Raw genomic sequence first — 27,070 nt, 5'->3', positions numbered from 1 at the left:
AAGGGTTGGTGTACAAGACTGCCCATCAAGGCAAGAAATTCCGTCAAGAGCAGGACAAAGCATGGAATGCTCGATACATGTACAATAACAACGTCGGTGGCTTACCTTGTTCAACTAAGTGATGTGTCTGACCAACATGGGATTTCTTTTTGTGACATGGAGCGAACGGGGTATGGTATGCCTCCTTGTGATGATCTTGCCTGGTCCTTGTAGCCGCCGTGAGCAGACAACTAACTGCTCAGTTTCTGAATGGTCCGGAGTATCTGCTTCGACAGACATAATAACGACGACACTTGCGTAGTAGCTGAAGATGTTGAATATGCTGTAGGAGAACTCCAACTTTTCAGAAGCTCCGTCATCGTAAACTCTAGCTCGAAGAAGACGGAGAGTTGTTGGAGGGTCATGGTACTTTCATGGCTCAAAATGAACTATGGGCACAGAGCACGTTGAAGAATTCGTAAAGATCATGTGGGCAAGAGAGAGCTTGTTAGAAAAGCCAAACAAGGAAGATTAGCTTTAACATCTGAAATGTTATACAAATTCACACTGGTAATTGAGCTCGTGAAACTGATCGTGCAAAGGTAGACTTGCGACTAAGTCGAAAACCCCTCCATGGTAGGTATTATCCATTCACCTTTGACATTCCTATTGTGATTGCTGGAGAGATACCTATTCGACGGAGAACCCAGCCTAAGGAATCGATCCTTGAGGAAACATGTAAGGGAATTACTTTGTCTTCAACGTACCGCCGGTAGTTTCCAGGTTGGATATACATGTAATTTGGCCTGAAGGTACTTCCACCTGTGATTACCAATTGAAATATCGCCTAGCGGGACTGGAAGTCGAGAAAAAAACTTACAAGAGATTCGAAGAGACAACTGCAAAAAGGACTGAAAGGAACAACCGAGAAATGAATATGAAATAGAGTAAGGGCAGATTGAAGGGTAGTTGAAAAGGGATTGAGAAAGTATTAAAAATCAGCTGAAGAGAGATTGAAGAGGAACTGAAGAGACACTAAAGAGAGACTGAAGAGAGACTGAACAAAGACTGAGGAGAGACTGAAGAGAGACGGATGATCAAGTAAAACGAAGAACCGACGAAGTGAGAATCAGGACCTCCGGGAGTATAGATTCATTATGAACATGAGGAAAAAGGACTCAACGACATAGAGGTATGTTCTTGGGCCACCCCGGATAGTTGGCTAGACATTTTTGCTGCTATACCTGAGTTACGATTCAAGACTTGTGCCCGGGATACCAGTCAGCATCTTAGAGAAGGCTAAGTGTCTAACAGACTACCTGTAGGATCACCGGTTTACCGACGATCTAACTTGAAGTACTCTAATGGGAACCGAAATGTTCATCCTCATTCATAACATGCAGGCCTTCGGTAGAGATTATCTCGACAGCACCCAAGCGGTCCCGACTCCCACGCGAGCGACGAAAGAAGAAACAACAGAAGAGCGAAGCAAAGTCTACCCAGGAGAGGCGAGGAGAATAGAAGGCAAAAGCCTACAAGACCATATAGACGGGCCAGAGCCGCGGTGCCTGTTGAGAATGAATTTGAACAACCCAGATATCATGATGTCGCTTGAAGTGAAGCGAGGAATTCTTACGCGTTCGCCCCTAATTCCAACCAAGAGGAGCCAGTTACAACTCGTCAAACACTCTCAGTTTATCAGCTGTTTCCGTTTCTGGAGACATCCATGTTGATGAAGCCTCCCCATTTGGCGCCTCTTCTACCACTTTTGCTGAACCTCGAGGCAAACCCATGTCTTGTTCGTCGTCTCCCTTTTGTCGTAGTTCATCACCAGCATCTTTCAACCTCGACCCCTGCCCCAACAGTTCTCCAGCACCACCGAGAGACGCATTCTTAAGCGAGCTCAGAGAGTCATTGGCGATCCTGTTGGCGGCCATCACCGCCCCTTCCACCGTAGACACCGTAGCCGCCGAACTTTCTGGCGCAAACTGCGATCCCACAAAGATCAACAGCACGAGGAAGATGACACCCGAAGTCAGCACCCAGAACGCCTTGAGCCGTCTGCGGGTGCGCTCCTGCCACTCATGGTCGGCGCGCTCCCAGCTTTCGATCCGCTCGCGGACCAGATCAACCCGCTCGCTAAGGGACTTGATCCGGTCGCGGCCGACGTAGACGCGGTCCTGCAGTTGCTCAATACGCTTCTGGTGGTCCTCAAACTGGCCGAAGGTGTCGAGCTGGGAGCTGACGTCGCTCACGAGCTCGTCCGCTTCCGTGGTGAATTGTGAGGTCATGTCCTGGGAGGCGACAGCTACCTCCTTAAGCGCGAGGATGGTGCTTTGGAGAACGCAGAGTTTCTCGAGCACAGAGTAGTATGTATCGTCGAGTTGGCGGGTCGTGTTGGTAGAGAATTGGTCGAGATCCTCAAGGGTCTTTTTCAGGCCACTGCATAGGTTGGAAGTCCATTGTTAGCTTGCGAACATCAGGTGTATAACGTCAAGAGGCCAAGGGGACAAGCAGAGGGGCCGGAATGTGTTTAACCAACTTTTCCCGTGCAATGGCCTTTTGGCGCTCCTTTGCGATTTCATCTTCCTTCAACAGGACCTTGCCTCCTGGTGTATTGTTCGCGAGTGCTGCTGTAGCTACCGAAGGGACGCTGTCGTCGGCGGACGGGCTCGCATTGAGAATGCTGGCTCTTCTGCTCGCGTTAGGAGTCAGGTTGTTCGGCGTCGACATGCCGAAGCCTTCGAAGGAGAAGCGGCCTCGAGCGGTGGATTGTAGTAAAGGATTTGCACTCTGTATATCCAGATTCAATCCATCGCGGTCCTTCCCCTTTTCTCGCTCCTTGTCCTTGTGCTTCTCCTTGTGTTTCTCCCTGTGTTTTTCCTTGTCCTTGTGCTTTTCCTTGTCCTTCTCTTTCTCCTTCCCGAGGCGGTCGCGGTATGAACGATGGCGATGCAGATGGAGCGAAGACGGCAATTCGCTGATGGAGCGGGTGATTTGGTGTCGCGGACGTTGTAGAGAGTGGGATACCGGTTTAAGCCCTTCGACTCCATTCGGGGGATCCGGAGACATGACGGCACTCAAGCGGCTTTCCTTTTCTTTATCGTGCTTTATCTGGTGATTCGGAGGCATAATGATGCGTAATAACGGCAGATTGGAGGACCTCTACGGGTAGGCAAGTGGAGGTGTAAGCCGGGATGCAAGGTCGACGCCCCGAACTTAGTGCTTCTTCCACTGACGTTGCGACTGCATCGCGGTGGGGACGCGGCACAGGGGACCAATGTCACTGAAGCCTGCCTCACGATCCTTGGCACATCCAGCACAGGCCCGTTGTGCAAGGGTTCAGTGGGCATGTGAACTGCAAAGAGAAAAGATCACAACCAAAAGTTTGTCAAGAACAAAGTCACATGGAAGCAGAAGATGCCAAGTGGGTGAATCGGTAATGATAAAAGCCTTTGGTTATGTTCCGTGTAAAAATTGCTTGGGGGTATCAGAATGTTGCTGTCGTTGTCACACGCAGTGGTCGTCGAGGCACGCCTTCCTATAAGGCGCCGTCTTTCCGGGTTAGTTGTTTCCCATCCATTCGTCCTGTCCGCTGAGCTTCTCCTGGCAAGCCACAGCCTTCCGTGGCTGCTGCGGACTTCCAACTCCAAAAATCCCATGCCATCATAAAACACTCCTCCAAATAAAGTAACGCCGCTGTCATCGAACCAGCCCAAGAAGACGTCACGCTGTGAATGGCGTTCGGGATTCGCTTTCTCGGGCGTTGGTGGAACGGCGACGCCGGTGGTTCGGTTCGTTACCCATCGCTGGCGGGAAGGAGTGAGACGTGGTGTTCCGCATGTTCCTGAGTGCCGTTCACGATCTCCTCGTTCAGGAGTTGATAAGCTTGTTGCGCTTCTCCTTGCGCTTGAGCCTCTCCACCCTCTTCTTGTGCATCTTCTCGGCCATCTTCTCGTAGCGCTCCTTCTCCTCCTTTCTCTCCCGCTTCTCCTTGAGGGCTTGGATGCGTCTCTGCGTGTGTGGATTGATAGGTCAGCCTCTGGCATCTCGCCTTCCGCATCGTCTTTCCAACTAACCTTGCGCTCCGCCTCCTTCTCATCCTTAAGCTCCTTCTCCTTAGCCTTGACGGCCGCCATCAACTGCCTATCCTTTGCGCGCTTCTCGAACGAGGTCAAGCCGGAGCCGGGACGGAAGGCCTTCTTGGGCTGCTTCCATTGCTTTCCTGTAGGAGGATGGCGATTAGCACTTTCATTCAACCCGACGATGGTAGAAGGCGACGGGCAGAGCTTACCATTGACCCTCATGCCAAGGAGCTTGGAAGTCACCTTGGTCTCCACCTGAGACGTTGTTTGTGTTGTTGTGGTAGTAGAAGACATGGTTGCGAATAGTTGAAAGTTGACCAACAATTCGTGTAATGGCTGGGTTGGTTGGATCACTGCAGAGCGATGGGACGGCGACACCAAAGGCTGCAGAAGAACTAAAGGCGGTCAGCCAATGCGGTCGCATTCTCGCAGAAATTTTGGCCGGCAGAATTGCTTATCAGACCCCGTCTCGCCCGTTATCGCAACCATATCGCCGGACGGGTAAAGCAGGCTCTAAAACTGCGGGGCGGACCCTCGTCACCCTTGCTTCCATGTGGTCTCATGTTGATGGTCGGCTGAGAGTCTGAGGGTCTGCCCCGCAGTGATAAGATAAAGTGACTCAATCGGCTGTTTGACGCTGTGGGAAAAATCGTAAAAAGCCTCGAGCCGCTGCCCGATGTCGCCTCTGTCTCTCTTACACGGTCACGTCCAGGAACTGTATCTGTCGAGTAGCCATTCTCCGCAAGCACCAATCCGCCAAAATGTCCGAGTCCAAGGGTCGCGTCTGTCTGTAAGTCAACATCCCCCAATTTATGATTCCACTTGTGAAACAAGCTATTCTGGAGCTCGGATGCCTGACTGACACTCTTCCCGTCGATAGCGCCTATTCCGGAGGTACGATCCTGGAGCTGTACACCTTGGAGATCCGCCTGCCATGAACGCAATTGCTTACCAATTGATCACTGTACACAGGTCTTGATACCTCCGTCAGTCCCTCTGAGCTTCCCTTTCATCCGATAGACCGCATTGACTGACATTTGTTGCTACAGACCATCCTTTGCTGGTTGATTGAGCAGGTAGAGACAACCAACTCCCTCGCGCCCCCCCTCCGAGCTGTGGTATTGACCCAAGTGACTATTATAGGGCTACACCGTCGTCTGCTTCCTCGCCAATGTCGGCCAGGAGGAGAACTGGGATGAGGTCCGCGCCAAGGCCAAGAAGCTCGGTGCTGAGGAGATGGTGATCCTCGACCTCCAGCAGGAGTTCGTTGACCAAATCGTCTTCCGTGCCATCCAGTGCAATGCCATCTATGAGGACCGTTACCTCCTTGGTACCTCCCTTGCCCGCCCCATCATTGCCCGTGCCCAGGTCCGCGTTGCCGAGGAGTATAACTGCGAGTTTGTCTCCCACGGCTGCACTGGCAAGGGCAACGACCAGGTCCGCTTCGAGCTTGCCTTCAAGTAAGCAAATCCCCTCCTCTCCAGCGCCGTTCGAAGCCGTTTAAACACTGACACGGCACCACAGGGCCTGCAACCCCGAGATCAAGGTCATTGCTCCCTGGAGACTTCCCGAGTTCTGCGCCCGCTTCCAGGGCCGTCAGGATCTCCTCAAGTACGCCGCCGACAAGAACATTCCCGTCTCCTCGACCCCCAAGGCCCCCTGGTCCATGGATGACAACCTCGTCCACTGCTCCTACGAGGCCGGTATCCTTGAGGACCCCGACCACACTCCCCCCAAGGAGCTCTGGACCCGCACCGTTGACCCCCAGGACGCCCCCAACACTCCCCAGGAGTTCACCATCCACTTCGAGAAGGGTATCCCCGTCAAGGTCATCGTTGATGGCAAGGAGACCACTGGCTCCGTTGAGCTCTTCAAGCTCCTCAACAAGATCGGCCACGACCACGGTGTCGGCCGTGTCGATATCGTTGAGAACCGTTTCATCGGTCTCAAGTCCCGTGGCTGCTACGATACCCCCGGTCTCACCATTGCTCGCCTTGCTCATCTTGATCTTGAGGGTCTTGTTATGGACTCCAAGGTCCGTGAGCTCCGTGATCAGTTCGTCACCATCTCTTGGGCTCGCCAGCTGTACAACGGCATGTACTTCAGCCCTGAGCGCGAGTTGTAAGTTGCTTTCCACCCGAACTTGGAAGATAGACGAGCAATGATTAACCAGCATCCCTTACAGCGTCGAGAACTCCATCATCTTCTCCCAGCAGAACGTTACTGGTGAGGTCCGCATGATGGCCTACAAGGGCGCTGCCTATGTCCTCGGCCGCAAGTCCGATGCCTCCAACCTCTACTCCGAGGCTGATGCCTCCATGGACTCCCTCGAGGGCTTCTCCCCCATGGACACCACCGGTTTCATCGAGATTAACGCCATCCGCCTCAAGAAGTACGGTCTCCAGAAGATAAAGGATGGCAAGCCCCTCACCCAGTCTTGAACGTCGACAACCATGTCGGAAAAAAGATTATAAAACGGTGAAAGGGACGATGAGAGGTTTCTTTGCGCACGTCGCCCCGGGCAGACGGCCAGCCTCACTCGGCACATAAAGCTAGCCATATTCGCAACCGCTTCTTGAATAAGAAGCAATTATAGAAGGAATAGGCGCTTAAAAGAGTGGAGGATTGCCTTGGGGCATAAAAATATATGGTACATATAGACAGACGGCTCGAAATATAAACACCCCATCCCTGCTGCATGGCGTCACCAACAGTCCACACAAGGACGAGTTTCCATCTGGTGATGGTAACGTAGACGCCTCACAAGCGTGTTTTCCAGTGCCGAACTCCGTTGCTTGCAACCCACGAGGAAAGGGAACCATGTTCGTCTCGTCTGGCCTTCGAACCTGTACAGTTTCCCTACAGTGGTCGATACTTGCACCCGATGATAGCCTCACTTCACATAAAGCAATGAGGCCTCCTCCGCATCATCCGTCTTTCTGACTCAAGCACTGAAGATCGATCGGAGCATCGGTAATAAGCTTTCTCCGCTTTTGTTGACCCATTTCGAGGCTCTTCCTTTTTGCGACGCCAAGGGCAAGTCAACTGCTATGTCCACATCTCATCTCCGCGCCCTGCCCTGCGGAGAAGGGCGTTTACGTTTCGGCGGACATGGCTAAAATAGGCAAAGAGAGCAACAGGGGACCCATTCCCCCAACAACCACCCAAACAGAAACACAGAACCGCTGAATGAATCATGAACCAACCAACCAACCAATCAACCAACCAATGTTGTGTGTTTCCGAGTGATTGGGAGATTGAACAAGATTGGGACTGTCGTCATTGTCAGCCTTCAGCCTTGGACATTCAACTAAAACAGACGCGACGAGGCGAGTGATGAAATACGTACACTGTGGAAGAGAAAAAGGAAGAGTTCAACACACAGTAAAATCCGGGGAAATGTTTCATCGTTTCAGAAGCAGAAGTGAACAAGGAACCGGCAAGGATCAAGAGTTCCGGCCCTGGAACTGGAAGTTGTTCGAAATGGGTTAAAGCCAGAATTCGCTTGTGGTTCGTTCTGTGCACAACACCACACCAGCAGGAGATGTGTACTGTAAGTCGTGAGGAAGGTTTGGCACAGCCACAATTAACTTGGCTCGGTTCCTGGACGCGTCCCAAAGAGATGTGTTTCCCTGAAACCAAGTTGCTATATATGTGGTTTGTACTGTTCAGGGGTATTGTTCGCTCTCTCTCTTGCTCGTTGTTGATATTGTGGACGAGGATTCAGGTCACCCCGAACTTGTCATATCAAATCACCAAGAACGTTGATGAAAACCACCGTCTCCAATCTTACCCAATTTAGGAAAAAAAAAAAAAAAAAAAAAAAAAAAAAAAAAAAAAAAAAAAACCCAGTTAAAAAAAAAGTTAAAAAAAGGGAGAAGCTCACCATAATTGGCTGTTACATCGTACTCTCGAAGTTAGTTTGCCTCCCCTTCTTCCGCAGTCTCCCCAACGCCGTGTTGGTTTTAGTTTCCGCGTATAAAAAAGAACACGACAAACAGCGCTTCCCTGGAAGTACACGTGTAAAAAATAGACAAGGACGGACGACGGACGCCTTCGAGGCCCCCACTTTTTTGTTTTTTTGGTCCTTTTGGCAGCTTTGATCAAGGCTGCTCCTTGTTCACGGAAAGAAGGAGGCACAGCACAGTTTCGATCGATGAGAGAGAGGCAGGATCTCGAAAGCGAGAAAATGTAGCTCTCACTCACTGGGCTGTTCACAAACATCGTATCGTATGTGTGGACGCGCAGGATCACGCAAGGCGCTATGGTGTACAGTTGATAAAGTACGGTATTTAGAGTACGTAGTAGGTTGAAAGCTAGGTACTGGTAGCCAGGAATGTACCTATGGACCAATCGTACACTATAAAATCGGCCACCACTACACTACCGAAGCGAGCGACGATACGCAACATGCGAGATTCGGGGGGATCAGAAGAACGGGATCGCGTAGAGTTTCCTTTCACGGGAAGTTTGATACCTAACTTTAATAGACGATGTACTGTAGGTCTTTGTTGGCTCGTGTTATTTCGTGCATGAGTTCACTGATCCCAACCCATGGGATGAAACCCCGTGGTTGAATGATACCGACCGGTGTGATGATAACTTCAAGCGAAGGGAGAGTAGGGTTGCCGCTGAAGGTCTTTGAAACATACGTAGCTAGGCAAAGTAGCTCTATAGTATTACCGCGGGTTGATATTGGAATTTTGTTCGAAACTGCAGACGAGGATTAAGAAAGGACCCCCCACTTTGCTGTCCCGTTGCTCTTAGTTCCCTCCCTCACTCCTTCTGGTCGAAAACCTTCAAGTCGGGATGCTCTACAAGAGTTCTAGTGAAGTCATTGGAGAACCGAACTTTCACGAACCATTGCGGTGATCAGCATCACAAGAACTTATACACCACACTTTGTTCTTGAGTCCTCCCAGCCTGACTGGCTGCTTCATTCAAGTCGTGAGCCAGTCATTGTCCTCCCTCCCACTCTCGTTACTTTCGCCTCCGCAAATGTCCATCCTCAGTCTTACCGTACAATATTCGGTTCGTTAAAGCAGCGTCGTAGTGCCCTCCTGTAATGGTTTGAACATGTTTTCCCCCGCATGCCCCATGGGGGAAACACGGGTCGACGATGATAGGCCGGCCGGGCCGTGTTTGAGACCTTGAATCGGAGGGGGACCTGGACTCATTCTTTTTCGGCCAAATTCTTTTGCTTTTTTTCCCCCCAGGCCTGTGAATTGTCCCCATTCCTTCCGCTACACGTGTACTTACTTGGACGACCCTCGATTTCCTTTCCTTTACCTGAGATCAGGATATTTTGAGATGAACGGCTCCTACCTAGTTGTTGAGTTGGACATGAAAAAGCGTTTGCCTCTTTCTTCCTTTTCTCTCGGAAGACTTTTGGGTGCCATGTTGGGGAAGCGCTCATTCGCCCCTTCCCTGTTCTCAACCTACACTAGAATAAAGTGTTGCTAATGCCTTTTTTCACGAACAGACGAGGCATCCCGTCACCCGTCTCTTGACGGTGCGATTGCAGTGCCAAGGCGATCTGGTCTCGGTCCTCTGATCTCTTGATGTCTGACACAAAATCTCTCTTTACATCACTCGATTGGCTGAAGTGCCGGATATTATAGTGCTTGCATAACAACCGTCGGCATGCGTTTACTTGTGGTGGTGGTTAAAGTTCAAGCTTTCCGCCCGAAAGGGCCGAGGCGGAGATGGTACAGTTCGTATCGACTATCGTCCATAGTTCAACATATTGCTGTTTCGGACTCTGCCAGAGTGAGTGTTCCTGAGTCGAGCGATGAATGACTGGCTAGGAGGAGACGGCAACGGGATTGATGGCAAAAGGTCGGCCGACTTCGAAGATGGAAAGAGGAGAAAAGAAAAGACGGGACCCCCCCGCGCGCGCAGAATGGCACGGCGACGGAGATCGATCCGTGATCCATCAATCAATCAAACCGATCAACAGCGGTTGCCTTCCTGCAGTAGTGTACAGTACGGGGTAGCATCAGCGCCGCTCTAGTGCTTGCAGTAGCGGCTTTTTGACATGCATTCGTCCCCATCGAGAAGGCACTGTTTTTCAATGGTCGGTCGAGCCATTTCAGTGAAGCCATGACAGTCCCCAATGGACAAATTTTTGGGCTTCACGATGAGAAAACCACGACGCCAGGAACGGTTGGTTGCCCTGTCTGAAAATGGAAAGACGATTGTGGAGAAGAACCACGCCTCACGCCTCTGAGAGGGCGGTCTGGAGAGTCTGGACAACCGCCACAAACCGAATAAAGGGAGCGGAAAGACGTTATCACTTTTTCCACTGTCATCTTCCCCTCACAGAAGAAACAAAAGAACCCGCTGGCTGGTCTCATTGCTCACTTTCCAGTGCCCTGCGTCTCGTCGGCTGAATGGCTTCAGGGCCTCTGTGGCGTCATGCACAGTTGTCCGTGCCCTTTTGCGAAGTGTGGTGGGCGCTTCGAGCTCAGAGTGGTCAGTGGACTCGTTGAAGCTAATGCGAGTGTTTAGCGCCAGTGGTTGCATGGCATGGCATCAAATATGCTTGGCAGGACGCCAGGGCCCGGTTCGGAGCAAGATGCTTGTGCTTGTGCTTGTGCCTGTTGTGTGGGTGCTGATGTTGCTGCAGGATTCAGGGACTATCTAGATCTCGTCGACGACGAGACTCCGACCACCGATGAACCTCATTCACGACATCTTGGCAAAATTTCAACCTAGACAGACGAGGAAGGCGGCTTTTAGAGGTTGTTCTACACGAGGGTGGTGGCGTGGGCCGCGTAGATAGAACATGATTGAAGTGAGGAGTCAGCGGCCTCGACAAGTCTCTTTTCACATTCTCACAGTCCTCTTCCGAAGGTGCCTGATATCGCAACTTTTTCTGATAACGGCTGAATGTAACCGATTGCTAAAGCAGTGGCGTTCTGATAACGCTGAATTATAGCGGCATGTGCGTATATCATGCGTATGCAATGTACATGTAAGTGTGTGCGCGGTTCATCGTCAAGTGGTGGTGGTGGTGATGATACCAAAGATGGTGTCTGGAATCAGCAGTTTCCTTTCTCCTCGAGACGAACGAACGAACGAATTGATAACGGAGCAGTGTCTGATGCAACACCAAACACACACATCCCGCATCATATCCGCCGCTGCCACACTTGAAAGGCGAACGAGTTCCGTATTGAAACATTGCCCCGCCTTATAGCTGAGGTGATCAGCCCGCTGACCAAAAGCGTCGTCCGTTCCTGTTCAGGATGCCCGAGTGTGTGGCTCTAGAATATTTAGTCACTGAGATGAGCAAACAGAACGAATCTCACCTAACGAGAAGAATAAGCCACACGCAACTCCTGGCGAAAGAAAGACTAAGCGAGCCATTTCCCAATCTGGCACACATTGTTTATTTTAGGAATTGCAAACGAATAGATGTGCCAACTACAACAGCAACTTGTAGCAACAAAAAGGAATGTTTGGAGAGCGTGCAAGTCGAAGGTGACCGTATGACATTCCCCGTCCCTCACCGCCCCCCCTGTAATTCCTGGTCATGTACCCCGTAACCCCATCCTTGATTGTACCCCGTACTCCTCTTCATCGGGGATGCTGGGTAAAGTCGGTCGGCATATAGTTATCACTCAATAGACTTTGTAGAAATACCGACAGATTTGATTCAGAGAACAACGAACCCCGTTCATCATGCAGTGAGAGCACCGCCGAGCACCGGCCGGAATTCGTCTTCGGTAGACGAGAGGTAGGGAGGGTGATCCCCCACATACCTCCAGTTAAACAGGTGCTACACGTGTACACCGTTATTCCCACCAAGATTGTTATACCTCTTCAGAAATACGGTTCATCAGCACAATCCCAGCGTCAGCCAGCGGGTACCCAAAAGACAGGGCAAGACAACTTCAAAGCCAGGGAGGGACAGTAAGTTGCCAAGGGGTGAAATGACTTTCAACATCCCAGGCTCTCCAAGTAACCTCGTCCGCATAGGGAAGGCAGGGTTAAATTTCAGATGAACAGCATCACAGAGCGCCATTTTAATTGGTAAGGGGGTACCTAGCAACGACAGCAAGGGAGGCACAGGCTGGCGCGTACTTGGCCAGGTACCAGGATATCTTCCACATCATACCTGACCTATGTACAAAGCCCGCTCACTTGGCTGGCTGGAGGCTTTTCGGTGTGCTGGACCGTGGACATTGGACAAGTAGCTGCCACAGGTGATGGTGGGTTTTGCGGAGAGGAATAGCGAAATAACCGTGTCCATCCTGAACCATAGCCGAGAAAAAACAAGATGGACAGAGGACGTCGGTTGACAAGGGGGGGGGATGCCGAATTGGTAACGAGATTCAGGACGTTCCTAATTCCCCACGCTTTCTACCACCTGCATGGTGGGCATTTTGGGTGCCGATGATGTGTAAAACCGGCGTATACGGGAAACAAGCTGGGGAAACAGATGACGAGAAAGAAGTGGGAAGCTCAACATGAGTCGGAGACCGGCTCGGGCTTGCTATGGCGATGATACCGATAGTGGGAAGGCGTTCGCCCAGGACGCTGTGCAACTGGCGGACTCTGAGAGTATGGAGAACCTTGTTGCCCACCACCACCACCACTACTTTAAAAGATTTTGCCAAGTTGGGAGGCGACATGCGACATGAAGTCTGGAATATCTGAACTCTTCCAGTGTGAGAGGATGACTAGAGCTGTATATAAGACTGTTGTGCCATGGCTCACTGCTTGGTGTTTGAGGCTTCGTCCTGGTCCTGGTCTTGGTCTTGGGCACCGGGATGGAATGAAGTTCCTGGGGCAGATTCTCAACTTTGAAGTCCAAAATCAAGAAATTTGTCACTTTTTTTGCTGCTCCCGTGACCATGTCCGACCTGCTCCTACCCTGATTTCTGAGCTGCTCGTCACTCTGGATACAGGTTCGTGAATATAGCCCACATGCGTGTGAGGTGCTGTCGTGCTGCCGTGATGCTGTGCCTTTAGAATGCTCCAACGCAACACAACCACGGACTCCCGCTCGCGACTGAGCGGTACGTAGGTATGCGTAGGCGTGGTACACAGCAACTGTTGCATGAGGTTTCTCAGAGAAGGCGGTGGAGGATGTGTCTCCCAAGGTCAAATTTCCCTTTTCCGCTTCTTGAATCTCTGGCGATATGGATGTCCTTGGTTGTCTTTGATGCGAGTCCCAGCTCCTGGTTCCCGTCCGTACTCCGTGCCAGCATCAACCGCCGCGCACAGAGAGGCTCATTTTTAAACTTTGTCCCCCATGGCATATCCGTACATGGCCTCTCTTGAAATCCGATGTCAGACTTTGGGCTTCTCCTTCCAAGGCTGGACTAAACCATCTCTAGTGTACTTGGGAAGGAGTGGTAGACAATACCTAGGTAGGTACTTTACCGTACCTGCCCTGAGAAGTGGTGGTTTTTGAGATGCGAACCATAAGCCCAATCTCTTTTTCGTTGGGGAGCTGGCATTGAATGCTTAAGCTCAACCACTCATGTCGACTGCTCATCACCTCTTGGAATATCTTGTTCGTCTTCAGTTCTTCTTTTTCTTCTTCTAGAAAGATGGAAACCAGCGCACCCGCCCTTCTTTAAAGATGTCCCCGTTTGCGGATACCGATGGGTGTCGTAGCGCTGGCCTGACTGGCTGCTGCAGACCCACTTGGAAATCCACCGCAAATCCCATTACCCCTGGTTTATGCTGGTTTTGGTAAGTTGTGCAGGAGTGGATGCCCAGCGGACGAGCCTGGAGCCAGGTGCGCCAGGCACACGACGGCACACTGGCACCGCATTGGCACGCTCGGCCAGGGGAGAGGAAAAAGGAACCCACACCCACTGCACTCTAGCTCCAGTGCAGCACAGTGCGCCGGCGGTCCACACCTTTCCCTAGGTTGGGACTGAGTTGCAGGCGCACTGGAGGGTGACTGCCACTGGAGGCACACCCACGCTGGAGGACACACTGAACACCAGCAGCGGCCAGGACCTGGAGGCGCAGATGCGCGGCTCCCGTTGGCTGGTGTGCACAAGAGGGTCCCACTTTGTGGTTTTTCTGTTGTGTTCGTTCCGCTCACCCTCCCGTCCATGGACCGTCCGCTCCCACTGCATCTTCACCTTTCCATTTCCTCACTCTTTCCACCACCCCATTCTCCCTCTTCACCATCTCACCGTCGTCACTTGTCGTCGACACCACCCTTCCTCTTTGGTTCAATTCCAGCAGCAGATCTTGACCGATTTGCGCTGGCTTGACCGTCCACTCCTTTAACCAAAATCTTTCAAGTTATCGTCGCCAGCGTCACTTTTGCTTCGCGTCGAAACTCTCTAATTCTTTGTTGCCCTGCCTTTTCTCTTCTCGTCTTTGGTTGCTCGTCTCTGATCTGACTTGACTATTGGTACGTTTCTGTCTTTCGCGATCAACCTTGCGTCATGAATGCTTCCATGACTGCTTCGTGAATCACCTTTACTTGTCCAGCGGTCAATTGTCCAATCCGCAGTCATTCACTACACTAGGCATATGGTAGCCAAGCTGTATTACACCCTCGTCGCTGACATTTCCTGCTCTAGAGTCTCAGGTTCGCAATCCATCGCCTTGTAATCCTTTAATCGTCCCGACCTTCCCGACCTCACCACTACTTTTGCCTTCGCCTTCGCCAACCGCAATTGCGTCGACGTGCTAGCAAGCCCCGTTTCCGCCGGCAATTAATGTCGCTTACCTTCAACTAAGTCTTCGTTGTTTGTGGTGCCGCGGTGCGGCTTGGAAAAGAAACATGGCGGCCATGATGGGTCCCGACATGATGGTCGGATCGACTACCAATGCTTTCGATCATTCAACCACCGCTTCCGATATTACCAACAAGACTCCCCGATCTCAAATTCCGCTGCCGAATCCGCCCTTCGTCTTCCCTGCCAAACCGGCTTCTTCAGCGCCCTCGTACTCCCGCGCGACTGGAAGACGCCCGCACTCCGCTATCGAGCCACAGCTCCCGAGCTTTTCTCTTGGTGCTGATATCGAGAAGCCTGTGTCCAGATCACCTGCGCTTCCGGTCCTTCCCGCCTTCTCATTCAACCCAGGGAACCCCTTACCTGCAGCAGCGCTCACCGAGAGCTCGTTTCTCAGCCCTACTCTTCCTCCATCGGCCCCTTCTTCGCCAAGGGCAATTCCAACTCGGCCCGGAGGCCATGGTCATCGCAGGGGAGGTAGCGAGTTTGTAGGAGGCAGCATTCGTGGTGGGGATTCGATTACGGTCAACTTGGGTTCTAGTCCTACCAAGTCAGAAAGTGGCTTGGCTTCTCCCTTGTTGCAACCAAAGAAGTCTGCGGGCCGCAGAGGCCATGCTCATCGCAGATCTGCGGCAATCTCAAGCCACGACTTGTCTTCCATCATCCTCCCCCCTACTGCTAGAGAGGTCAAGAAGGACAGCCCCCCAGCAAGCCCAGCGACGGTCGATCCTCCCAAGGAACTCCCGCTGGCCAGTGATGAGAAGTCGCAGACTGAGACGACAACAACAGCAATTGATGTTTCCGAAGTTCCGGAAACCCTTGCTCTAGAGCCCGAGGTCTCGACACCACCCGCTGAGGAGCCAGTATCTACCACAGAAGTCCAGGAACCACCGAAGCCGGTCGTTCGTACAAGGGTTGGATTCTCTGATACTCTCGAATACATCCCGAGACCTGTGTCGCTTGTCTCTAGCGACACCTCCAGCACGATCACCGCTCGTCCCGGCCATTCCGTTTCGGGTAGTATTTCGTCAGTCATCTCCATCACAAACGTGGAGCTGGGCTTGAACACTCCTTTGGCCTTCAACTCATCGCCCGAGATCAATGACCGCCCAAGCACAGCTGGAGCCGTCCTTGAACGTACCGAAACAGGTCAGGAGCAGGTCCAAGAGGTACCAGTTTCATCGAGACGCCGTGGTTCCATTCCCCTTCTGGGTTCGATTCCGCCGCCTTCAGCTTACACGTCGGCGACCCCCAGCCCCACCAAGGCCACCAAAAAATGGTCTTTCTTCGGCAAGGACACCTCGGCTTCATCTCCCACCAGGTGTTCGGAATCGCCCAAGCTGTCGGCATCGGCAAAGTCCACGCCGCAGCGCTCCCCGTGTCTCCCGCCTCAGGAACTGCCCGAAGAGCTGACGGAGATGAAACCGCTCACGAAGAAGAGGAGCAAGAAAAAGAAGAAGGTCAAGACCTGGGCCGGGTCCATTCTGTCTCGGAAGCAAAGCAAAAAATCGCGAAATGGCAAGGGCCTGAGGCGGACACCTACTCCTACCTCTCGACGTTCCTATAGTGTGAACGAGCCAGCTGATATGGTCGTCGAGCCAGAGGCGGTTATGCCTACAGTTCTGGTGACTGAGGAAATCGACCCCACTGCGAAGGACTGGGATTCATACAAGCCAGCATCCCTTCCTGACGAAGAGACTTCATACCAAATGATCGATTTGGACGCGGCATTGGGACCATTCAATACGCCTCTCCCTCGCAACCCGGAATGGGAGGCCGCGCAGAGAGCAGGCGGTACCGTTAAGAAACAGTTGCACAGCGCTGCGGGTCTGAGGGGCTTCACCGGTCCTGGAATGCACTATCACAGACGTGCTGAGAGTGCACCCGAACTGGTACCTTTTGAAGGTGGCCGGTTTGGGTTCCCCCGGTTCGGTAGCAGCTCTACCATGGCCGACGTGTTCGAGGAGGACGAAGAGGAAGATGAGGACGAGTCACCCAAGTCTACTGGACAGTCAACCCCTGTTATGGAGACCCCTCTGGCCGAAACCTTCGAAGAGTTGAAGGCTTCCGCAAAGGGTAAGGATGTCGCGAAGCCCACTGCTGACGAGCAGCGGGACATGGCAACCGTATCCGTTGCTCTACCTTCAGGAGTAAACACCGACGAGGATGGCAACGCCTCTGTGAAGTCTTCAATTCATACAGGGTCTCTGGCCAGCCAGTCTCAGGATGCGCTTCAGCAAGAGACATCCGTCACTGATTCTCCCCGTCCTAGCTTTAGTGGATATCAGAACGAGCTACAGGCTAGACACAGCTTTTCGGGGTCTGCGACTCCTTCTCCCAGGCAGACCTTCCGTCCCAAGGACCTTGCTGCAGTTGACTGCAGTCCTTTGACCTTGCCTGCTGCTGCGTCATGCGCGCCGGTCAGCCCTCACTCGATGACCCCGTCGTCGGCCTTCCCATCTCCCAGGTCTCCCTTGTCCTACGATGCTCATCGCATCTCGACAGCGCCTTCATCCATCACCGAGGACAATTTCCAATCACTGCTCATGGGCGAACCTGGACCGGAGGTACGAATCTCGGTGGACGATGTCCCATCATTGACCAGCGGCGACTCGTCGATGACTCGTGAGAGCTTCTTTGCACAAAACCCCCAGGCTAGGCAGCTATCCTCCAACACGCTGCCTAGGCCTGCCTCGTTCAGTGCCTCTGCCTTTGGTCGAAGGCGATCGAGTCTTGCTAGCCTCAGCCGTCTTGTTAGTAGCTCGCACGGTGAGCGCAGCAAGCTCTCAATGGAAGTTTCGGCGAATGATGACGGATCGGAGAAGAAAGTCAAACCCAGCAAGACAAAGCGGCTCGGCCGGTTTGTGCAGTTCTGGAAATCCAAGGAGAATAGCGAGGCTTAACGATGTTTTCAGGCGAAACTAGCTAGGAGCATGGGTGTCAAGGCTCTTCTGTTTTCATGTGGCGCTAAATAAGGGATTTTGGGGATCTAGATGAGATTTATCAGGGGGCTTTTCAACTTGACGGATAGGGCGTTCTCTTTCTTTTTGACGATAGCACGAAGGACAAGATAACACGAGACCAAGGGAGGCAGCAGCAGCAATCTCGGTCACAACCAGAAATTTGTTTAGGGGACGAGACGTTTATTTGTCGAGGAATGATGTGGTCAAGGGACATATGATTCAAAGGTGGACGATGACAATTTTTTTGTGATTCTATGGACATATCATTGCAAATGTCTACGATCGACTTAGGGTGGAAGGTTTTGACCTGGTGAGCTTCAAATGCAATACAAATTATTGGGCAATTCGAGCTATGCTACAATGCGCCTTCAACGGTTATGTGTCCCTTCTGCGTGCTTTTGTCAATCCCATGTTGATGGGGCGATATTATCGTCCGAAGAACAGAACATCACCTCAACCTCGGCTTCAACGAACTCAAAGGGTCCTTGGGTTTCAGCGCACCACAAGTGACGCCGCCAACGGGCTTTATCCACTAGGAATCCACACTCACAGAGCCACGTAGCGGTAGGTGCAGCCGCCGGAAACGCCGATGCGCGCTGAAGGTCTTCGCTCGGCACATGTAGTCGAACCCCGGGCCGTGTCAGGGGTACCGCTATCAGCCGCACTGGCAGCACCTCGGTGGGCACGGCACGTTGAACGCCTCGGCTACATCAACAACACCGAACATCAAAGGTACCGAACGAGACATCAACAAACGACATCTGAGCCCTGCGCGACCGACGATACGCCATTTTACGAGATCAAACTAGTACGAGCTGACCACGGTTCGCGCACCGATTACCGATCGATTTATCGAGGGCCGTACACCGAAACTTGCGCTGGGCACGGACATAGCTATACCGACTTGGCGACAGCCGACGACTACCATACACACAAGCGCGAGAACAATCGGCTTCACGACACGGCTCGCAACGACGACGGGTGAACTTATTCCGAAAGGGCTCCCGCGTATTCCTTCTACTGGGCTTCCATACGCTGCTTTTTCCACAGTTCTATGAGACTACTTGCACACTGTTGTACCGAACGGACGACCTGCACCGGTACCGGTACCGGCCCTGACGCAACTGAATATACCAAACCATCCTGCCAGCCACCGACCAGCTTGACTACGTATTTCTGTTCGCATCTATCTGTCTTGCTCTTGAATAATACGATTCGAGTAGTCGAGGGACTTACAACAGCGGACAGATCAGCTCTGTAGGGAAAGGAACAAGCACACACGACCGGATTAAAACAAACCATTATTACCATAAAGGTACAGAGAAACATACACACACACACACACACACACACACGTACATACATACATACATACATACATACAAAATGGGTTCCAACCGCAGCGCAGCCAAGCGCCTAATCAAAGAGCTTACGACCTGGAACAACGTCGAGTCCAAAGAAGAGAAGGGAGTCGAGCGGCTAGGGCCCATCAACGACGATGAGCTGTTGGTTTGGGAGGCCGTGATAAACGGGAAGGGGGTTGGTTGTGGTTATGATGGTATGTATACCTTTTTTCCTTCCTTATTTCCTCCCTCTATTATCCCCTTCCCTCTCTGTCCCTCCTCTGAATTTTTTTGATTTTTTTCTCCTCTTAATTATCTTTTTACTAATCACAAAGTGTTCCAAACTTCCAACAGACGGCCGCTGGCTCCTCCACATCACCCTCCCACCTACCTACCCCTTGCACCCTCCCTCAATAAAATTCATTACCCCCATCGTGCACGCCAACGTTGCTTTACAGACGGGGGAGATCTGCCTGGATTTGCTAAAGGAAGCGTGGACGCCCGCCTACAGCGTCTTGGAGTGCGTGAGGGCTATTCGCTTGTTGCTGAGCTGTCCGGGCATTGATTCCCCGTTGAATGTGGATGTTGCGGCGCTGATAAGGCAGGGGGATCATGTTGCTGCTAGGGGACTGGTGGAGTTGTGGGTTGAGGAGGAGAGGTATGAGGGGCCGTAGATGGGTAAATGGGTTGGTTAGAGGGCGGCGATATGGGGATCGATGTAGGATGATGGGTTAGGATGTGGACGGAGAGTTGGGTTGAAAGGAGGAGGGACGGCGGAAAGACATGGGATGATTTGTTATGCATTGAGAGGGACTGGATGGAATGATAACGTTTGGTAACTCTTTTTTTTTTTTTTTTTTTTTTTTTTTTTTTTTTTGGATAGGAACCTAACCGGTTATGGTCATAGGCCTTTGATACATCTTTGAAGAGCGATGATGCGTGTGTTTGGGACACCAATTACAAGATACCAATTGGACAGCATGTTTCCAACCCTTCATGTAGCCGTTGTAGCGGATCTCCGAAGACGAGAATCCAAAGTCAAGGTTTGTGGGCTTGATATGGATCCTTCCTGTGATATATACGCTTAAGTATCACTGGTAAATGGACATGATGCTCGTCACAGATAAACCGCTTGTATGATGATGCAGAGACCAAGTCGAGGCGGAGCTAACGGTTCATGTTGTTTCATCGCGTTGTAGCACAACAGCTGGACGCTTGTGCAGTACCTCTTAACGCCAAACCCCTTACTTTTTATTATGCTATTACTTCAAGAAAGATGACCTTCAAGAGTTCCCCATATGCCCTCGCCAATGGTCTAGTATATATCGTGAGAAATCGTCGCTGTATGTCTTCAAAACTGGACCAAATAAAGTTTTTACATGATTCTTTGCTCTGGTCTCTAAAGAGCTTTTGAAATAGGCAAATTCGCTTTTGTTTCGACAGCGAGCGAACAACTCATCACACAAGCTCGCGTCTGGCGCATCGTACACCAGACGTCTATTCGTCTCGCGCCCTTCTGCCGTATGCTTTTCGCTTCCCACAACCTGACCGGACACCAAACACTCATCAACAAATTAAAAGACTGCCGAAGCTTTTATGCTTCCCGACTTGGGGATGTGATATAGAACACTGCCTCCCTCTCCAAAGCAGGAAGCCCCTGCTATTGGCTACCAGGCTCCTGCTATTAGATGTGGGAGCGTCGAGGAAGGACGAGGAATAGTAGCCGTCTTCGAAGGCTCTGTGACAGATGCTGTCATCGTCAAGTGGCGGCTTAGGATACGCGTTATCAGACTCAATAACGGCCAATGTTTCACTCGTTGTAGTGATAAACCTGATGATTCACCGTTAGTGCGACGTTTCCCACTTTGACATGGCGCACAGCACACAGAACACATACCTTGTAATTGGGCAAACCAGTTGCTTGCCAACCTAGTCTTTTGGCCATCTTGGCGAAGCCTTCCGTCTCAATCAAGTGGTAGAAGGGGAACGCGGGGAACATGGCTCCGTCACGGTGCACCTCCGCCTTCACCAGCAACGCCGTTCCTCCTACACCATCCAAAGGCACTTCAGTGTGGATATCCGCACCCGCCTCGTACATGTAAGCCATCAGAGCGCGGTAGGTTGCCATTTCGGCGTAGCCTTCGAGAAGAATATCGTCCTTGCCCATCTTGGAAGATAGCTCCTGCGCGGTGGGGCTGTCCTGCCAGTTGTTGAAGTCGTATGGCCGCTCGTCCATAGCCTTCTTCTCGTCGTTGTAGAACCGCTGGAAGCAGTTGGGCACCGTGAGGGGCTTGCTGTGGCTGGCGAGATCCTGGATGAGAGTGGGGGGTGTCTCGATGATGTCGGCGTCCAACCACAGCACCCACGATGTGTCGGGTCCAAGGGTCGTGAAGAGAAGCGAGTTGCGGGCCTTGGCCATGGAAGCCCGTCGCGCCTTCTGGTTTGCCATCTTGTGACGCTCGCTCTCATCCTGGGAGGGGATGGGCGGGTCGAAGTCTTGTCGTAGGATGATGATGCTCTTGAACCTTTCCTTCTCTAGGCCATGCTTCTGGATCTTTGCGATCTGCTTCTGGAGCTCAATGGTGGCCGCGTTGCCCTCCTTAGTCTTGGGCAGAATAAAGCCCAACGTGATGAGCTCATGGGGATACGAGAGCTTCAGCAAGTTATCCCAGTATCCCTGATAGAAGCGGGCCATGGGCGTAAGGACGAGGACATTCTCGCGGTTGGCGACGGGGTCGTTTGTGATGGTGACATTGTTGAGGTTGTAGCGCGTTACTGGTGGAGGGCCCGACTTGCCCCCAACAGCGCTTGACTTTCGGAAAGGTGATGTCGGCGGGGAAAGAGGATGCAGCGCCGCTGTGGCCTTGCGAGCGGCAGAGAAGTCGGGAGCGGAGGGGGATACTAAAAGGTAGAGGATGACGAGGACGAGGCAGAGGCCGACAATGATCGTGCCAGGGCTCGTCCTTCTAAGACGAACCGGCCCCAATGGACGCGCCATGGGATGTGTGGAAGATATATCAAAGAAGGGAAGTAATCATATAGTCGTCGGGGTTCGAAGGTTCGCGCGTTCCCGTCGTCCGTGGTTGGCTTCTCGGTTGTGGTTGTAGTATCTTCGGTGGTGGAGATAAATGACAACGCTATAGCACTATTTGAAGCGCTCTTTCTCCTAGCTTCGTACGCAAACGAGAGCTGCGCGGGTATATATTCGTCTGCCGCGGACTTAAGAATATCAGAGCCAGCGTCGGTCAGTGTTGTCTTGGACACTTTTTGTCGGCCACTCAGTTGAGTCGTGGTCGAGGGGCGGCCAGGGGCATTGGCAACCGAGCGGGATGGGGGAGTTTAGGGGATGGGGGAAAACGGGCTTCTGGAATGAAGACAAGGCCTGAAGTGCGAATGGCCAGAAATGGGGAAAAGGGGTTTAGTGCAGCGTCGCGTCAGAGAGAACTCCAATGGCTTGCTGACATGGGTCAATGTAATTCTGAAACGGTACCAATTCCTGCCCGCTAGCTTTCTGTCACTCCAGCAGCATTTTGGGCACCTTCGTGGTCTCAGTCGCGACTGGCAATCGTGGCAGGCAACTGGCGACACTCTTTGCGCAACCGTGGAAGGGAAAGTGAGAAGTGGCAGCAACGACGTCGATCCCGTCACGAAGCACTCCACTGGCCTGCAACTTCTCCAACACCAAGTCAAGCGTGCCAGGGACTTGCTGGGCAAAGGAGCGACAGCGATTGGGGTGACCCTCTAGCTGGAGGCTACAGTGCGAATGCCATCTCAGGCCGTCAAGGTAGGAGGCACAGGGGGGTCGCAGCTGGTGACGGCAGCGGCAGCGGGCAGCCCACGTCAGAGCAACTGTAGCCTTACCGCAGGTAGCTCCAGGTGCTGAGCTCACATCCATTGCTGATTGCCTCTACCTTGGAGCAGCATCATCATCGTTAACGAAATCCAAGCTTCATCGACCCGACTGTTTCTTTTTTGACCCGATACCACCCCGCCATCTGCGATTTCTTCAACTAATCATACACCCATCTTACTGTCGACACCAGCGTGTATTAACCATGCCGATATCACCCATTATTACGTTCAAGGCGGGCATTTGCGATGTCGATGTTCGTACCACCCCCTCCATCAAGCTCCCCGCGTCTGCCATGACATCTTCCTTCTTGGCTGCTTTGTCGCCTGTAACCGTCGATTAGTCCGACTATCGCAATGGAGCTAACATCCAGATCTTCAGCAATCGTCGAAGCCGTACAAGGTCACGCCCCAAGCCAGGCCCGGCTACATCTACCTCTACTCCGACGATGGTATGCGCACCGTTCAATCTTTAACTGGCGCTGTGGGACCCGATCCCTTCTCGTGACACAAGCTGACCATATCATCATGCAGACTTCATCCATTTCTGCTGGCGCCCGAGAGACGCTTCTGTGGACGAGCCCGAGCTCGACCTCGTCATGATCCCCGAGGACGGCCACTTCCTTCCCTACGATACCAAATCGCCTGCCCAGGCTTCCGCTAAGACCAACGGCCGTATCTTCTCGCTCAAGTTCTCTTCCTCGTCACAGCGCCACATCTTCTGGCTGCAATCGAAGCCCCAGGGCCCTAACGGCGATCCGTCTGTCCTGAGCCCAAGAGATCTGAAGATTGGAGAGATCGTGGACAAGCTGTTGCAGGATTATGAAGTCGATGTCAACAGGGAGCTTGCTTCACTCAGCAGCGGCGGTGGCAACAACCGCCGAGACGATGATGACGACGAGACGATGGAGGACGTCGAGGGCCACGGAGACCCCAATTCCCACCACGAGGGCGGTACCGGCGGCGCTGGTCCCGATGCCACCGGTGGTGATGTCCGGAGGGAGGGCGAGGACGCCAGAGAAGGAGGAGCAGATGGAGCGAGAGCGTAGGTGTTGTTTTCCCGTCACATTGAGTTTTGGGAGTTTGGGTTGCTTTGGCGCGCGCACATCATTGATCAACTTTCAACCAAGAATGAGCTAGCAGGCTATGGCGCAGAGGCAACAAGAATGGTGCAACTGTATTTTGTCCTTACTAGATGGAGGCACTAGAATATGACATGCACATACGTGGCATCCCTCTGCTTCCCACAAAATGGTTTTCCTGATACCAATGCAAGTGCTAACATGGTGTTGTTGATAGGGCAAGTGCTACAAATGCCGAGACTGATGCGGCTGCCGTTGTACGAAACTTCCTCGATTCCCTGAAGGGCACCCAAGGGCTTGCCGGAGGCCAATCTCAGACCCAGGCTCAGGGCAAATCATATCCCCTGCTCAACGACCTACTTGAACCCTCTGTCACGATCCCGATACTCGATTCCGCCACCGACGAATATGTCGACAACCTTTTGAACTACCTACCCCCGACCGTCATTATCATGTCCCAGCAAGGCGCCAGCAATGCCGATGCCATTGAGATCGAGCCGAGTGCCGAGTCTGTTGAGGCCGCTCGGCAGACCATGAGCCAAGATCAGAAGCGCGCGCTCCTGAAGAAGGTTCTTCGGAGCCCTCAGTTTACCCAGAGCTTGGCTAGTCTGACCATTGCTCTTCGGGATGGAGGACTCCCTAACATTTCGGCCGCGTTAGGCGTCCAAGTGGAAAATGGCGGTATGGTCAGGGGCGGTACGGTGCCTCTTGGTGGTGGAGATGCTGTCGAGGCCTTTGTGGAGGGAGTGAAGAAGACGGTTCAGAAGAAGTAAAAGTGTTCAAATTCGAGGAATATTCAAGATGAGGGCATGGCATATATGAGTCTGAGATCGGCCGAGGGAATCAGGTACATATAGAAACCGTACGCAGGCCTGCGTCCCGGGCTTGAATAAGAACCCGACTCCATACCAGATCTTGATCGTACTCTCAAGGCCATGCATATCCGTATCTCCAAAGTCTAACATGAAGCAGGACGGAAAAGAGTAGTCACATATGGCGGTATCTCTAATCGAATGACGAGTTGGTACTAACAGTAGCTTGATTGGTCTGAGTGTGTCATACAAGAACCATTAAACCAACCTATCTCTTACTACCAGCGACAAAGCCACATAGATGCCAAAAGAAAATCATCCTATACGGCCGTGAAATCAAGTAATGAGCGAACAGACTCAGATGCAAGCAAAAGAAAAAAGTATTGGGCAAGAAAGAGCCTCACTGGGCATCGACAGACAAGAACTTTCAAGTCATATGTAAGAGTCCATCCAGATCGATCATTCATTCACTCATTCACTCATCACCCTCCTCCTCCTCGGCTTCACCGGCATCCTTATTCTTGCTCTTCTTGAACCTCTCCTTGCCGGTGGCAAAGAAAGCCTCGACAATCCTCCCGTCAAACGCCCGGCCGTGCATCAGATGCACGCACGCCTCGGCCGCCTCCACCGTCGCGAACTTGACGCTCACGATCCCTTCCTCCTCCTGATCGAACAGCACCACGTTGGTTACGGGCCCGAGCTTGGCGCACTCCTCCCGGATGTCGTCCTTGATCTCCAGCAGCGCGGCCGGATCCTCGTTGAGTTCCTCGAGGGTGAACATGTGCCGCAGGATCACCACCTTGTCCCATTTTCCGCCCTTGGCCTCCTTGATTGCGGGCCCCAGCAGGCGGGCGGAGGGGGAGGGCTCGTCGTCGTCCCAGTCGGCGAGCTTGGCGGAGAGCTTTTGGGTCTTTTTGATGATCTTGGCTTTATCCTGCGCGCTGCGCCGGTTGTCACCGGTACCGCCACTGCCGCCGCCGTTGTTGCTGTTGGGAGCGGGAGTGGGGTTGGTGATGTTGTTGTAGGGGATCGCAGAGGACGAGTCTTCGCCGTTTCCACCAGCCTTGTTGTCCTCTGCGCCACCACCGCCTGCCTTGTCTGCGGCGTAGTTGGTCTTTTTGTAGCTCATGTCCGCCGCCTGGACGCGCATCCTGCTGCCATCCGGAGCAGGCTCAAAGCGGAAGTCGGTGTCGTCCAGCAGCATGATGGCCATGTCGACTGACTGCGGCTTGAAGAAGACGATCAGGGCGTCGCCCTTGAATTTCCCGTAGGCGTCCGTGTACATCTTAATGCGCGGGCGGCCGCTGTCGATCTCCTCGGCAATGACGCCGCACTTGCGCGAGAAGAGCTCGGCGACCTCGTCAGCCGTCGCGTCGAGCGGAAGTCCGGTCACGTAGACGGCCGTGTTTTGCTTGGGCTCCCGCGGCGCCTTTTCGCGCTTCTGGTTCTTGGGTGGACGTTGGTTGTTCATGTTGTTGTTACTGCTAGCGGAGTCCTGTAGGCGTGCGCGCAACGAGGGAAAGAAAGAAAACGTCTGGTTAGTGTCTTCCCCAGATTGTCTCTTCTCTCGGTCCTGTTTGTCCCGTCCTCACAACATCACAAGAGAGAATCACACGGAAATCATTTCGTGTTTCCATGTACTCCTGGGGCACAGCGATTTCTCTTGCTCCCTTCTCTCTCACTTTTCACGCGGCTGCTTCGAAAGATATCGAAATGGGGGCAAAAGAAAATAGTGATTGGATCAATGGTTTCAACGAGGATGAGTGGGTGTTCATGGTGGTGACAGTAGCGGACGTTGATAGGTGCGCATTCGAGCGCAGCTTACCTCTCGGTCGTTGTTCTTTCTCTTTTTGCCTTGTCCTTTGCCTGACTGGCCTGTCTCTGTGTCGTCGTCTCCGAGTGATGTAATGTACGCCCTCTGGTGTTCCTCAATCAGGGCCTCGTCGATGATGGGGAGCCAGCGTTTGAGGCCCTCATCAAACTCGTATTCGGTGCCATCGTCTTGAACGGCAATGTACTTGTTGTCGAGCTTGGAGAAGGAGATGCGCTCGTCCTTGTCGAACTCTTCGAGGTCGGTCGGAAATGTCCAATACTCGGCTTGCTGTCCTTCTTGTTGGTCCATTATCCTATCTTCGGTATTCGCGAGCTGAAAGCTTAGGTATTGCGCAAAGCTTGGATGAATACGTCGATTGTTGAAAGGCGCGAGTTGGGTATTTCCAGTTGACGTTGAAGGAGGAAAATG

General features: G+C 52.5%; 8 protein-coding genes across 8 annotated transcripts; 4 read left to right on the top strand and 4 right to left on the bottom strand.

The window, feature by feature from the left end:
* Positions 1 to 1,115: 1,115 nt before the first annotated feature.
* On the bottom strand, positions 1,116 to 3,327 carry SMAC4_05722 (uncharacterized protein). The gene is made up of 2 exons (XM_003346137.2): positions 2,522 to 3,327; positions 1,116 to 2,421 (listed from the first exon to the last, which is right to left on the bottom strand). Exons 1-2 carry the CDS (start codon positions 3,109 to 3,111, stop codon positions 1,650 to 1,652), a joined length of 1,362 nt encoding a protein of 453 aa, XP_003346185.1. The 5' UTR covers positions 3,112 to 3,327; the 3' UTR covers positions 1,116 to 1,649.
* A 26-nt stretch (positions 3,328 to 3,353) lies between these two features.
* On the bottom strand, positions 3,354 to 4,493 carry SMAC4_05723 (uncharacterized protein; the record flags this gene model as incomplete). Its single annotated transcript, XM_003346138.2, has 3 exons — positions 4,274 to 4,493; positions 4,059 to 4,204; positions 3,354 to 3,993 (listed from the first exon to the last, which is right to left on the bottom strand). Exons 2-3 carry the CDS (start codon positions 4,079 to 4,081, stop codon positions 3,354 to 3,356), a joined length of 663 nt encoding a protein of 220 aa, XP_003346186.2. The 5' UTR covers positions 4,082 to 4,204; positions 4,274 to 4,493.
* A 232-nt stretch (positions 4,494 to 4,725) lies between these two features.
* On the top strand, positions 4,726 to 6,758 carry SMAC4_05724 (uncharacterized protein). The gene is made up of 7 exons (XM_003346139.2): positions 4,726 to 4,854; positions 4,945 to 4,958; positions 5,037 to 5,050; positions 5,114 to 5,140; positions 5,208 to 5,524; positions 5,589 to 6,185; positions 6,250 to 6,758. Exons 1-7 carry the CDS (start codon positions 4,826 to 4,828, stop codon positions 6,503 to 6,505), a joined length of 1,254 nt encoding a protein of 417 aa, XP_003346187.1. The 5' UTR covers positions 4,726 to 4,825; the 3' UTR covers positions 6,506 to 6,758.
* A 7,170-nt stretch (positions 6,759 to 13,928) lies between these two features.
* SMAC4_05725 (uncharacterized protein) lies at positions 13,929 to 18,052 on the top strand. The gene is made up of 2 exons (XM_066090334.1): positions 13,929 to 14,451; positions 14,624 to 18,052. Exon 2 carries the CDS (start codon positions 14,827 to 14,829, stop codon positions 17,680 to 17,682), a length of 2,856 nt encoding a protein of 951 aa, XP_065945611.1. The 5' UTR covers positions 13,929 to 14,451; positions 14,624 to 14,826; the 3' UTR covers positions 17,683 to 18,052.
* A 350-nt stretch (positions 18,053 to 18,402) lies between these two features.
* SMAC4_05726 (uncharacterized protein) lies at positions 18,403 to 19,952 on the top strand. Its single transcript, XM_003346141.2, has 2 exons — positions 18,403 to 19,300; positions 19,440 to 19,952. Exons 1-2 carry the CDS (start codon positions 19,129 to 19,131, stop codon positions 19,757 to 19,759), a joined length of 492 nt encoding a protein of 163 aa, XP_003346189.1. The 5' UTR covers positions 18,403 to 19,128; the 3' UTR covers positions 19,760 to 19,952.
* Positions 19,953 to 20,304: 352 nt separating this feature from the next.
* On the bottom strand, positions 20,305 to 22,903 carry SMAC4_05727 (uncharacterized protein). The gene is made up of 2 exons (XM_003346142.2): positions 20,983 to 22,903; positions 20,305 to 20,916 (listed from the first exon to the last, which is right to left on the bottom strand). Exons 1-2 carry the CDS (start codon positions 22,081 to 22,083, stop codon positions 20,896 to 20,898), a joined length of 1,122 nt encoding a protein of 373 aa, XP_003346190.1. The 5' UTR covers positions 22,084 to 22,903; the 3' UTR covers positions 20,305 to 20,895.
* Positions 22,904 to 22,970: 67 nt separating this feature from the next.
* SMAC4_05728 (uncharacterized protein) lies at positions 22,971 to 24,929 on the top strand. The gene is made up of 4 exons (XM_003346143.2): positions 22,971 to 23,191; positions 23,317 to 23,386; positions 23,469 to 23,979; positions 24,234 to 24,929. Exons 1-4 carry the CDS (start codon positions 23,141 to 23,143, stop codon positions 24,787 to 24,789), a joined length of 1,188 nt encoding a protein of 395 aa, XP_003346191.1. The 5' UTR covers positions 22,971 to 23,140; the 3' UTR covers positions 24,790 to 24,929.
* Positions 24,930 to 25,003: 74 nt separating this feature from the next.
* SMAC4_05729 (uncharacterized protein) lies at positions 25,004 to 27,050 on the bottom strand. Its single transcript, XM_003346144.2, has 2 exons — positions 26,654 to 27,050; positions 25,004 to 26,323 (listed from the first exon to the last, which is right to left on the bottom strand). Exons 1-2 carry the CDS (start codon positions 26,948 to 26,950, stop codon positions 25,304 to 25,306), a joined length of 1,317 nt encoding a protein of 438 aa, XP_003346192.1. The 5' UTR covers positions 26,951 to 27,050; the 3' UTR covers positions 25,004 to 25,303.
* Positions 27,051 to 27,070: the final 20 nt, after the last annotated feature.

The sequence above is a fragment of the Sordaria macrospora genome, chromosome 1 (assembly GCF_033870435.1).
Source record: "Sordaria macrospora chromosome 1, complete sequence".
Classification (NCBI taxonomy): domain Eukaryota; kingdom Fungi; phylum Ascomycota; class Sordariomycetes; order Sordariales; family Sordariaceae; genus Sordaria; species Sordaria macrospora.
This window is presented reverse-complemented; position numbering and strand designations above follow the sequence as displayed.